At 37.5% G+C, this 13751-nt stretch overlaps 1 protein-coding gene and 1 long non-coding RNA gene across 6 annotated transcripts in view; one reads left to right on the top strand and one right to left on the bottom strand.

The window, feature by feature from the left end:
- Window positions 1–13751, bottom strand: part of HACE1 (HECT domain and ankyrin repeat containing E3 ubiquitin protein ligase 1) — a 55837-nt gene that overhangs the window by 37205 nt on the left and 4881 nt on the right. For 4 of the 5 annotated variants that reach the window (XM_042803176.1, XM_042803177.1, XM_042803180.1 and 1 more), the window contains exons 3-9: window positions 12643–12732; window positions 10808–10912; window positions 7207–7282; window positions 6802–6933; window positions 5729–5811; window positions 3947–4043; window positions 1395–1496 (exon numbers count right to left, since the gene is read on the bottom strand). In XM_042803176.1, the coding sequence (XP_042659110.1) occupies window positions 1395–1496; window positions 3947–4043; window positions 5729–5811; window positions 6802–6933; window positions 7207–7282; window positions 10808–10912; window positions 12643–12732 (685 nt within the window). Of the gene's footprint in view, window positions 1–1394; window positions 1497–3946; window positions 4044–5728; window positions 5812–6801; window positions 6934–7206; window positions 7283–10807; window positions 10913–12574; window positions 12733–13751 lie in introns of all 5 variants that reach the window. The other variant, XM_042803179.1, reaches the window with a different exon arrangement.
- On the top strand, window positions 10188–13191 carry LOC122154499. The gene is made up of 3 exons (XR_006166424.1): window positions 10188–10276; window positions 11786–11788; window positions 13181–13191. It is a non-coding gene; the product is annotated as an uncharacterized LOC122154499 (long non-coding RNA).

The raw sequence follows: 13751 nt of genomic DNA, 5'->3' as shown, positions 1-13751 counted from the left end.
TTCGTCAAGAACGTTTAAAAAGTGAGTCCTGACTTGTAACATACATCCAGACTCTTCATGTCACCACTTTCAGGTAATATGAACTGGTCATTATCCAAGACTTTGGGCAGAACAGCTCAGACTTGACAATAGAAAACCACACTTAAAATATGCTTCCATTTTGGGAATGAAGCATAACTTTACCATGTATTATCCAATATATTTTGCATACCCTCTCATTCAGATCTTGTTTTTGAACACACCTGCACCATTACTCAGACAAAACATTCTTCTCACTCACTGTCTTCACTTCTACAATATACAATAATATGCTTTGCCATTTACCTTTCTGTATAAAGCCTTTTCTGTTCCATGGTTTTAGTTCTTTAAATTTTTCTTACTCAAAAGCATCTACACCATCTCCCCATGCTTCTAACATACACTTTGAGAATTCTCACCTCTGCCATTTCACTTTATAAAACTCAACCCTGTCTCAGAAATTTAAACACTCTCTCTATATAGACTTATAAATCCTTGGTCTTGTAGCAGAAGTAATGGGATTATAGGGAATAATAAAAACTTCAAAAATCTAGTAAACCAAGTTCAATGAAGTAACAGCTAATACCTTACCAAACTTTTTTTTTTTCTTTTTTTTTTTTTTAGCTTACAGTCCATGAAACTGTATTTATTTTCAAGGAAACAACATATTAAAAACCCATAGCTAGATCAACTTGGAAGGGGAAAAAAAGCACCCCACGCTTCCTTCCCCCCCACACTATCTTTTCCTTGTTTTTTTTCTTTGCTTTAGCTTGCACTACCCAGCAATAATAAAAGAAACAAGGTATAGAAGAACCACTGAAAAAGGAACAGAATAGATTCATCTGCAGCAATAATAACAAAAAGAAATCACAGCTGCTATCTTTTACACTCTAATTGTACAAGGCAACTTCATACACATGAGCACTCATACTCCAAATGTTCAAGTCCATTCTAGATGATTCAAGCCTCAAGACACATCCTAGAATGGATAACTGCAGATAACCAGTAAATGAAGTAAAATAGGCCCCATTACACAAAGTAATTTTATATATAAAATGTTCTACCAGCACCTTTGTATTGAAGCTTGCAACAAGCCTGCTCTTTCAATTCTTACACTGTCTAGATCACTTTGGCAAAAATGCAAAGTTAGAACACTAAATTAAAACTGATCCAACATCTAATCCTATATTCTTGTGTTTAAAACTACGTGAAGGCTGTACATTTGCCATAGGGAAAAGAAATTACATAGTGGCCAACTACTGTGGCACTGACAGTCAACTGCTGGTAGTCCTCTGATCAGGACACTTGTATTAAACAATCAGATCTTCACAACACAAGCAAATTGGTAACTATAAAACACATTAATACTGTATTACCATGTTTTCCCGCAAATCTTCATTCTGCGTCATCTGAATTATTGTCTGGAAAAGTCGAGGATGGTATTGTATTAAGACTTCACAAGTCTCTCCATAACCACCCTAAAAAGCAAGTTAAAAAACATTTTAATTACAAAAAACATTAAAATAGGGGTTTATACTAATACAGGCATCAAAACCTCAGATGATTACAAATTTATTTTTTTAAAATCCTGAATAGAAAAATCCAATTCTGAAATAAACTAAAAGTCAATAATGTGTCAAAGTTAGATATCAAAAAATTCTCAGAAGACAGAATCAAATTCTTTCAGTATATTGGCTCACATATACCCGCTCCCTTTCTTCTGGTTTTTGAAACACTTTCCTACTTAGGAAGCCAAAGCTGTATTTGAACACACTTAGCCTAACAATTTTCCAGAAATTAAACACAGTGCAATATTTAGCTTCTCTTCTCATTATTGATGGAAGAGACACATCTACCTAATTACAGACAGAATCTAATCCTTCAAAATAAATATTTTCCTAAAGGTTCATAACGTAAAAATCTGACGTGTTAAAGGAAGAAATAGCTTAAACCCATGAAAGGGTTATTTGACTTTAAAATCAATATGCAAGTATGATTCTACCTGTTCCCTAGATCAACAGCTCAGACTAACTTCACAACCTTTTCAGAAAAATGGTCTTTTTGAAAGAACCGAACTTGAATTTGTGGATTATTTGTATCAAATCTTATTTAACACAGTTGCATTTTTAAGCAGGCACCTAACACTTGAATACACATCAAACTCTACACTGGAAAGATGACTGTGTAATGTATTAAATGCTCCAACTCTAGAGGCTCCTTCGCTTTGCGTGACAGTTTATAACTCACTTCAGTGATAACAGTTTAATTTAATTGTTCCTGGTGCCAAGAAATTAAGTGTTAAAATTAAAACCACTCAGAACTCGCAAAACTTAATGGAAGTTAGCTCTTCAAAAATCAAGGTAATACCATGTCGGCAAGAAGTATATGAATATATAATTCCAGTCTTCTAAAAACATGTATCTACTCTGAAAAGCAAACCTGTAAGCAAAAAATAAAACACTTGAGGCAAAAGTAAAAATATTTTGTTCTCTCCTTTTTTACTTGGCATCATGAACTTGGAAACTAGATGATCTCAAACACAGTAAGATCATCACTTCAAAACAGCAAACACCAGGTGTCACTACTCACACCTGAAAAAAAGTTGACAGAATTCTGAGGTATGAAGTGGAGACTGAAGCAGGCATTCGAAACACTAGTCATAAAAACTAAAAACAATACCATTAAGTACACACTGGCATATCGTCTTACAGGTCTGTGGCTGCAAAAAGCCTCAAAACTGACTAGACTTCCTGTGGTTTTATGGTAACGGTAAGGTATTTTGCCATAATAAAGAAAAAATTCTAACTGAGCTTCACAGTTGAGTCAGCAGTGAGACAGTGTAGTGATCTGGCACTTCTGAGCAACCAGAGCTGAGGACTTATTAGGATTTCTTATATCCAAAAATAAATGCTGTAAGCAACCTAACTTGATCAAGACCTTCCACAGATGGTCTATGAAATAAATTTTTCAGAGTTAAACATTCCAAAAATATCCCACAGGTACTGGAAACAGCAGTCTCTGCCACATACACAGCTACTTCAACTGCAAGTCTTAGGCACGTGAGGAATCTTCAGATATTAAATAATTTGAGATTAAAATAATCTGCTAGTACAGCAAAAGATTTGGACATTTCAACTTTATCCTACCAAATTAATGACATGCCCCAAGGTAACATGTTACCCTCTAAATGCAGTGATTTTTTTTTTGTTTAGCCTCCTGTTCAGAGTTTTCTAGTCTGCTGATTACTAGCAAAGGTTCAAAAGCTTCCATTTGTGTTATTTACACACTGACCTTAAACTGATCCTACAGAAAAATGTGTAAGCCTTCACAAATCAAGAAAAAACACACTAGCAAGCAGTACAAACAACATTTGATATCAAACAAGAAAGATTACGTTTTGCACAGTAGTTGAAAATGCTTAAGATTATTGTTCCTCATCCAGATATAGTATTTGGAATACCTCTGAAAAGTAACAGAGTTGATACCATGTAAATTTTGTTTGGTTTTATTAGTGATATCTCTCCATAAGAGGAAAAAAAAAAAAATCTATTAGTTGAGATAAAAAAAAATAAATCACTCCTTTCTGCATGACTTTACCTTTTGCTAAGAGTTAAGCAGACCTAGACAGAGACTATTACCATTACACCAAGGATTCCCCAACTCTCTAGTCAAATGCAGTTCTGCAAATTCTGTTTCTCACGAGCTTCAATTTTGTAAAATCTCTCAAGATATTAAAGACTTCTGCATAGGGTGCTAATTGGGAACCTGCCTGTAGGATCAATTTAATTGCAAAAAAAAGATTTTCGCACTTCTGTTTCACCAAAGGACTACCATCTTTCATAGGCCTTACAAGTAAAAAAAATAACACAAATCAGGTAACACTGTAGTAAATGACAGAAATTCACAGAAAAAGTGTTGCTAACAATACCTGTACACAGAGATCCAGTGGAGTAATACCATTTTTGTCTGATAAATATTTGGCTCCTCTCATCAAAAGAATTTGTGCAGTGTCTCTCTGACCATGGCTATTCAAAAGAAAAGAAAGGGAGTTAATACAGCACTCATGCTCTACTATGAGTGATAAATATGACTTTATTGCACCTAACAAAACCAACATAAGCCAAGAGAAAACAAATACATATGGTATGAAACTAATCAGAAATACAGGATGGAAAATAATGCCACTGATATTCTTCTACCATCTTTCAGGGCTACTGCAGAGACACAGTGAAAAATTAGGTATGGCCCTTTTATCAAGCCAGTCGCCCTCATCATTCAGAAATGATTCACCTTAGCCTAGCCTCATAAACATGTGAGCTACATTTCAAAAAAAAAAAAAAAAAAAAAAAAAGGACAGGTTTTCTCAGTTCACACCCTAATTTACTTTACAGATTTGGGGAAAAAAAAGTATAATTGTGCTTTAACCATCAGTAAATCATTAGTAAGATTTTTTTTTTTCTATTAATAAAACATCTTTTTTTGCACAACAGTCCAATACATCAATCTTGACTCTAATTTCTTTTAAAGAATACATGTGAACGTTTTGCCTAGCCTTTAAATGTGAAGAGTATTACTTTTCTGTTCAGAGTCTATTTCACAGTCTCACTCATCTATTTATAGGTTGTATGGTACATTTGTTTCCTTGAGTCAAGAATTTCAAAAAACTATTCCAACAGGCCATCATTTCCTAGAAAAAAGTAAGACTTAAGATTATTTATACCCTTTAGCACCTAGAGCATATACTTTCCAAACCCCTTTCTTCTTAAGAAAATGAGAAATTGGGTACCAGTGATTATATGTTGAATTCACTAAAAACACACTGAAAGACTAGTTGACTATGGTCTTCACCAATATCTAGTGCGTATACCAATAAACATAATACAGAAGCATCTAAAGGGTAAAATGAAAGATTGAGACAAAAGACATAGCAATTAAGGTTACAGATACAAGTTTTTCAACTAAGTTTTAGATTGCAAGCTAGTTTGCAGTGCACCTTTTACAGATCTATACATGCATATTCGCTGTCCTAGAACACACCAAGGCTGCCTGCAGGAACAGCTCAGGAAGGGCACAGGAAAAGTGACAATTAACAGCTGAGGGGCAAGAAGTAGCTTCACTGATCTCTCAATAGTTCCCAGCTGAGATCTCTTAATTCATGTCCTTCCAGCCCAGGAAACCAACAGCTTAATCTAGTGTACCAGATTTTGCCCAGTACAAGCAAATGTTCAGAGTTGGCTACCAGATCTGGAAACAGAGGTAAGACTAACAGCCTACTTGAAGCTCCTTTTCACTGTAATTCTCTAGATTAAATGCACTGTAATACCATAATGTACATTAAAGAATAGTGAAGGTTGCCTTATAAAAGGATGCATTTTTCGTTTACTCAAAATAATCCAAGTTGGTAGATCTGATTTTTTCAGAAAAAAGTGCAGCAGTCATTGATTTAAGCAATGCATGCTCTAGCATGAGTCAATGTGCTTAACATGTCTGTTAGAAAAGAGGCATATAAGCCTGCAGTATGAAGATAAGTATTTAGAAGAGACACCAAACTACAATCAAGCATGAGGTAAAATTAAATATCAGTCAGCTTTTATGCGTCCTAAATTTTGTGCTTTCTAATCATTGTTCTTGCAGAAGGGAAGTAAACAAAAACAAAACCACAAAATTATTTCACTTTTAGCACAGTATTCGAAAGTTAAGAATATGTAACCTGCAAGCAAAATAGAGTGGAGTTGCCCCTGACACATTCGGTCTGTTTATATCTGCACCGCTGTCTAGCAAACATTGCACCGTCTAGAAGAGAAAAAAATAACAGCATTAGAAAATGAGCAACAGAAAAGTCCATTGGTTTGCAACTATTTAGTTTCATGCATGTCTAATTACACTGAATGATTTAATTTTCAGTAACGAATCTCAAACCCAAAATTCCTAAACACTGTATGGAAAATCATGGCTCTCAGAGCTCATAAAGCTTAAAGTTAGTGACAGACATAACAGACCTATCATAACATGAAGTTCTGAACACACACTAGAAGAAATAAGTAAGTACATTCTAAAATATGGAAACATTAAGCAGACTGTCAAACAACTTTTGCTACATTCCAGTCACATAAAGTTGTTAAGTCTATGGATAACAGTTTCTCGGAATCTGGTCTTCCAAAGTTGACTTCTGACAACGACAACAGAAGTAATCTGGGTAGAAAGATAATTTTTTTTTTAACGGTCCTGGAGACAATCTATCTAACTCTACATGAATAATGCAGTTCAAGGAAAGCATCTGGACCTGAACCCTGAGAGCAGTCAGTCCTAACACAAGGCCAGGCCTAAAAATTAGTCACACAGATCAATAAAAGAAGAGTCTATGTAAAGTTGTTTATTTCTAATGTTAAATATTTAACTGACCCAATTCTGTGTTCATTTTTTATTTACAGTAAATTAAGATCACTTCAGAATTCATAAGCACAGAGTAGCTGGTGCAATTACAAATCAAACACATTCTAAAAAGGAAGAATATTTGAAAATGTTGAACATGACATTAAAACCTGCACTCAACCAGACAGTAACAGTACAGAGTAAATCCCACAAACACTGAGATCAATCATCTCCACAAGAATAAATCAGTTGTTCCCATAAAACTGTATGCAGTCAGTACTAAGACAAACAACAGAGCTATTCACACTTTAAACGATTACTAGCTTGAAGTTTATAAAAAAGCTCACACAACATTGAGGCATTACCCAATTCTTCACAAATCAAATGTGTTAATAAAATTTAGAAACTTACTGTCTTGTGTCCATTTTGACAAGCTACATGAAGGGCTGTCTGTCCCATTGCATCTTCAACATCCACGTTACTGACATGCTGAACAAGATCATGAAGCAATTCTGTTCGTCCATTGACAGCCAACCAATGAATCTAAGTACAAAATGATAATACATGTTCCCTTTAGCAATAAGTATTTTATAAATATGATTTTAAACATGACTGTACTATTGTCAACATTTTCACAAAGAGAAGCTTTGAACAATACTATCATACACTTAGTACTTTGATCACATCTTTTGATTCTTAAGGGCATGGGACATAGAGCAGTTTTGTTTATTTACATGTTAAATGGCAGAAGCTTAAGAAAGCTTCTTCAAATTCTCCATCCATTGTAAAAGCACCATGATAATCAGTAGCACTTACTGCAGTCAAGCCTTCATTATTACAAATGTTGACATCTGCACTGTATTCCAGCAGCTTGCTCATACATTTCTTCTGGCTAAAACCAAAAGAATGCATTAAAACCCAGACAAGAAAAATCACTTACAAAGACCAAGTACCTTCTTAGAGCTTCACTCACTCCAATTTATCATTGCACAAACCATAGCAGGTAGTTTTACTTTATAAGGAGCATGGTACTGAGCATGTGAAAAAGAGAAGTGATCATCAATAACACCAAAGACTCACACAGCCCAAGTGTAGCATACAACAGCACAGGGCTAAAAACATAGTTATGTATCTGAATATTTTTGGTGGTTAAGCACTTCCAGGCTTTCCAGAGTCCAGCAGGTTCAGCTCAGCAGAACTACATTATCAAGACAAGAAGCTAGAATTCAGCTAATGGAAATCCATGAAGTTCGTCATTATCTGTGCACTGCAGTGAACACATTTACAGTAGACCACTAAATCATTATTTAATGAGACACTCATTGCAATAGTATGTAAATCTTTGGCAAGTACAATAACTGCCTTAAAGAAAGTAGGGGAGTTTTTCCTACTTCGTGTTTTGTTTGGTCTTTTAGCGCTCTCTAATACTCTAAGTGCTTTAAGAGTTTGGACTCATTTTTCATTTGGTACCTCTCACACCTTTCTCATGCCTCCTTTCCACATAACTGTCTCCTGAGTGTATTTCCGCATTTCATCATGTAGCACTTGGCTGCTCCATTCTCCCTTCTCCTTCAAATATTCCTCCCACATACCTAAAAGCCACTAAACACTACCTCTTCCTCATCTGAAGTACCAGCCACGATACAATTCAGTTATTGTCACTCGAACATGCTCTAAAAAGAGAAAGACAGCATTACCATTGTCAGCTGTTTTTCCACATACTCCAATTCAAGAAATAAGATCTTAAAAGATCTTAAAAAAGGTACTTGCTCACTTTTTGGGTTTTTTTTTTCTTCCCCCCTCTCCTAATATTTTGCAGGTAAACTTTGTATTCCTTTCCTTGTGGTAAAAATTTCCTTGGATGCACTGAGAAAAACCTGCAATCTCTGAACCCTTCCAGATCCTCCAGTGTCCTCTTCAAAATTTTTTCTCGCTTATTTAACTAGGAGGCGAATGCCTCCCTTGTTCAATCACTGTTACAAGAATCATTAAACTCCTGCTTAACAGAGAACACTAAAATGACTGGCACTGAAATTGCATTTCAGACATAACTTCCTATTTATAAAAAAATATTTTCTGAATAGTTAAAGTATGGATTTTAACTGCCACGTTCCCTGTAAGTGTGCCATCCCTATTTTCAACAGTTAAAACTAAAGTATTTTTTTGAAATATGCAAAAATATTGCAGAACAGCTCACATGCATTAGTATCCTGGACTTCAGGAGAGCAGACTTTGGCCTCGTCAGGGATCTGCTTGTCAGAGTACCATGGGATAAAGCCCTGAAGTGAAGAGGGGCCCAAGAAAGCTGGCTGACATTCAAGGATCACCTCCTCTAAGCTCAGGAGTGATTCATCCTAACAAAGAGGAAGTCAAGTAAAAATGACAGGAGGCCTGCATGGATGAACAAGGAGCTCCTGGACAAGCTCAAACAGAAAAAGGAGGCCTACAGAGGGTGGCAGCAAGGACAGGTAGCCTGGGAAGAATACAGAGAAATTGTTTATGCAGCCAGGAATCATATTAGGAAAGCCAAATCCCTGGTAGAATTAAATCTGGCTAGGGACACTGAGGACAAGAAATGCTTCTATAGGTATTTCAGTGATAAAAGGAAGACTAGGGAAAATGTGGGCCCTCTCCAGAAGGGAGACTTGGTCGCCCAGGATATGGAGAAGGCTGAGGTACTCAATGACTTTTTTGCCTCAGTCTTCACGGGCAAGGGCGCCAGCCACATCATCCAAGACACAGAAGGTAAAAGTGGGGATTCAGAGAATGAAGAACTGCCCACTGTAGGAGATGATCAAGTTCAAGACCATCTAAGGAACCTGAAGGTGCACACATCCATGAGACTTGACGAGATGCATCCACAGGTCCTGAGAGAACTGGTGGATGAAGTGGTTAAGCCACTATCCATCATATTTGGGAAGTGATTGCAGTCCAGTAAAGTTCCCAGTGACTGGAAAAGAGGAAACAGAATCCCCGTTTTTAAAAAGGGAAAAAAAGGAAGACCCAGGGAACTACAAGCCAGTCAGTCTCACCTCTGCGCCCAGAAAGATCATGGAGTGGATCCTCCTGGAAACCGTGCTAGAGCCCATGGAAAATAAGGAGGTCACTGGTGACAGCCGACATGGCTTCACTAAGGGCAAAGTGTGCCTTATGAATTTGGTGGCCTTCTACGATGGGGTTACAGCACTGGTGGATGGGAAGAGCAACTAACATCATCTACCTGGACTCGTGAGGAGCATTTGACAACTGTCCCGCAGGGCATCCTTGTCTCTAAATTGGAGACATGGATTTGATGGATGGGTCACTTGGTGAATAAGGAATTGGCTGGATGGTCGCACTCAAAAAGCTGCAGTCAACAGCTCAGCGTCCAAGTGGAGACCAGTGATGTGTGGCATTCCTCAGGGGTCGGCATGGAGACTGGCACTGTTTTAACATCTTTGTTGGCAACATGGACAGTGGGATTGAGGCACCCTCAGCAAGTTTGCCGACAACACAAAGCTGTGTGCTGCAGTCAACATGCTGGAGGGCAGGGATGCCATCCACAGGGACCTTGACAGGCTGAAAAGGTGGGCCTGTGCAAACGTCATGAAGTTCAACAAGGCCAAGTAAAAGGTCCTGCACATGGGTCAGGGCAATCCCAAACACAACTATACAGGCTGGGTGATACATGGATTGAAAGCAGACCTGCAGAGAAGGACTTGAGAGTACTAGTGGATGGAAAACTGACTGAGCTAGCAATGGGCACTTGCAGGCCAAGGCGGCAACTGTATCCTGGGCTGCATCAAGACAAGTGGGACCAGAAGGTCAAGGGAGAGGATTCTCCACCTCTGCTCCAGTCTCACGAGACCCCCACCTGCAGTGCTGTGTTCAGGTCTAGGGACCCCCAGTGTAAGGACATGGACCTGCTTGAGCAGGTCCAGAGGAGGGCCATAACGATGATCAGGGGGCTGGAGCACCTCCCCTACGAGGACAGGCTGAGAGAGTTGGGGTTGTTCAGCCTGGAGAAGAGAAAATTCCAGGGAAACCTTATAGCGGCCTTCCAGTACTTAAAGGGGGCTACAAGAAAGTTGAGAAGGGACTCTTTATCAGTGAGTGTAGTGGTGATCGCATGAGGGGTAATGGTTTTAAACTGAAAGAGGGTAGATTTAGAAGAGATATAAGGAAGAAATTATTTCCTGTAGGGGTGGTGAGACCATGAAACAGGTTGCCCAGAGAAGCTGTGGCTGCCCCCTCCCTGGAAGGGTTCAAGGCCAGGTTGGACGGGGCTGGGAGCACCCTGGGCTGGGGGAAGGGGGCCCTGCCCGGGGCAGGGAGGTGGGAACTAAATGATCTTTAAGGTCCCTTCCAGCCCAAACCATTCTGTGATTCCATGACTATGCACAAAACCTTTTTAAGAGTTCATAAAACTTTTTCTTACCCATTCCTTGCAGCTAAATGGAGAGGAGTGCATCCTGAAATGTCCTGATAGTTTGGATTTGCTCCTTTTTTTAATAATAGCACAAGGCATTCAACTGATCCACAGCTAAAATCAAAATAAGAAAAAAAATCTGTAACAAGGATATTTACAAACCAAGTCTATATTGACATAAAGACAACAGCAATACTATGTACAGATTACATTCAGCAGAAAAACTTCACACAGAACTGTTTTTAAACCCTCATAGTTTAAGTTACAAAGTTAAAGGAAAGACACTTAAATGCAGTGAGAATTGACTGATCATAACTTGTACTAATTAATAGATGGTAGCCTTCTATGTGATTTGGTGACTTTAAAACTCAACAGTGAATCTTTAAGACTGCCAACTATTTAAAATGTAAACAGTTTAAAGTGTTTTACTTACTATTTCCTCTCATCACCCTCCTCTTTAATCTATTCACAGGACTGAATTTTCCATTAAATAATAATTCCAGTATTTTTTTTGTTACACTTCAGCGTCCGGAAGTTACATTTAAAAGTTTGCTATATGTTTTGAACCTGTAACTCCCTTTTACTTTTCATACTATAGCGCACTTTGCATTACATTTTTATCTTACTCCTGGTCTCTTCAAGAGGAAGAGCTGAATAGGAGGATAAGCATACAGTATTTTTGTATCCTTCATGATGAGTTTATCCATTGTTACTAGTCTTCCCAATGACAGAACTGCTAAATAACCACCCAAAGTAACTGAAGACTAGCTAGCTATACAGTAAGTTGCAAGAACAGCATCTCAGCGACCTCTTAATGATCCAAGAACTAGTCAAGACAAAAGAGAAACCAGAAACTAAGTATAACACAATGTCTTGGGCTTTATGATCAGTTAATACAGCTTTTCAAAGATACTTCTAAGATGTATGCTAAAAATGTGCTTGCATTTTTTCTGTAAGTACTTTCTTAAGTAAATTTTATATAAGCAGCATGTAACTCTGAGATGGAGTATTTGAGAAACTGGTATTTCTAGAACAGTCTGATTAGAAAAGTAGAACTTCTACCTTTATTGTGCCCAAATACCTGCTATTTATATACGATACTACTACTATTTTCTTGGGGGGTTTTAACAGTTTAAACATAAGAACTTTCAAGATATTTAAAAGGGGACCCAAACAAAGAACATTCATTCATTAAAGTTAATTTTGAAATGGCCATTCAGGAAACTAATCTGGTTCGTTCCTATTAAGGTTATGTTAACCTGGCTGTTTCCTGGCAAAATAGATTTTTACACATTAAAGAGCTAAATAAATAATAAATAATCTAGGTCACAGATTTGAAATTTGCACGTAAGTCCTTCATCCAGGCTACAAAAAATTATTAGAAGTCAGTGACCAAGTTATATTCCCTTCATTTATGGTCACATGAAGTACACTGGAACAGCTGCTTCCCCGTGAACATCCCAGTGCTTCCCCCTTAGAATACTTCAAAAACAAGCAGCACCTGCAGACAAGATTTCTCTAAATCTGCGGAGGGAAGAGTAACCTGGCTATACAAGATACACATAATGGCTACATTTCGTCAGAAGCTGAGATTTCACAGAAAGGAAAAAGGTAGCCATCAAGACTTCCTTCACTAGAATTAGGAAAGCCATTTGATACCATGTGTACAACCTGTCCTCTCACTGAGGCAGGCACATTGCTAAAAAAACAAACAAAATACAAAAAGGAAGTGTAAAAGCAAAATGTTAACTGATACTACAGAGTTTTCCAGCTTACATTGGTGCCTTAGATTTGTGGTAATACTTTCATTGTTAACTTCTGGACTGGACTCAAGTAAGTCTTACTTTGCTGCAATATGAAGCAAACTTCTCTTCACACGTCCAAATGCATAATTCACATCAAATTTTGAATTTGATAGCAGCTCTGAGACAGACCTTCAAACAGAAATATAATTTTAATTCAAAAATAGCTTACAACATCTAAGCAAAGTATATACAGTAAATTGTAACCAAGTACTCTGTTTCGTACTTGATCACTGTTTCTTTTCCCACCAACTAATTTCTGAACAAGAGATCCAACAGCTTTCAAGCATTTGTATATTAACGGTACTTTCACTCTTTCACTTCTTACTTGTACATAAAAAAGGAACTGTGACATTGGGCAACTGCCTCATATATTAACTAGTAAGAATTAGACCAGACAGCCAAATCACTTCTATATAAACATGGAAAACAAACATATTAATAGCTTTGGTTTGAAAAGCTGTAAGTTCCCATTTTCTTCCTTATCTCAACACAGACACTCTAACCAGCTATCCAGCAGCTCTCCTAAACACAGGCAAAGTTCAGGAGATTGACTGGTATGCAAAATATCACGATGAAGCAGAAGGACACATGATATGCTATGATAAGAAATTTAAATAGGACCCTTCAAGCCCTAATGAATTAGTAAAGATAAAATATTAGTCAAGATAAAATACTTCAACATAAGCAAAACTGCAAGTGAACTTATTTCAGTAAGACACTCCATAGCAGAACCATTGTTTATCCTGATTACATAAGCAGTTTACAGTTTCATTAGGAGTTACTACATGCTTGCCTACAAAACTCATGAGACAGTAGCACCACTTAGCTGGCACTATACAGCCCCCAGGTCCCAACGACTTTGAGGACAACTGGGTAAGAGAGACAGCTGCTCATCTGAGGAATCCCAGAAGTATCAATCTCATTGTCCAACTCTTATTCCATGTCTGAGACGTCTAATGATACTAAGAGCTTCTGTGTCATCAATAAATGCACACACAGTTACAACCCAGTTACAAAACAACACTTTTGTTCTTATCCTAGGACAGATTTCTCTATGTGCATCAACAGAACAAATCCCAGCTCCAGTCTATGGTATAAAACAAAACAGGTTTCTCGGGTGAGAATATGCTGGGATGCACACCAATAGT

Source organism: Tyto alba, unplaced genomic scaffold, assembly GCF_018691265.1.
Source record: "Tyto alba isolate M040663 unplaced genomic scaffold, T.alba_DEE_v4.0 Super-Scaffold_40, whole genome shotgun sequence".
Taxonomy (NCBI): domain Eukaryota; kingdom Metazoa; phylum Chordata; class Aves; order Strigiformes; family Tytonidae; genus Tyto; species Tyto alba.
This window is presented reverse-complemented; position numbering and strand designations above follow the sequence as displayed.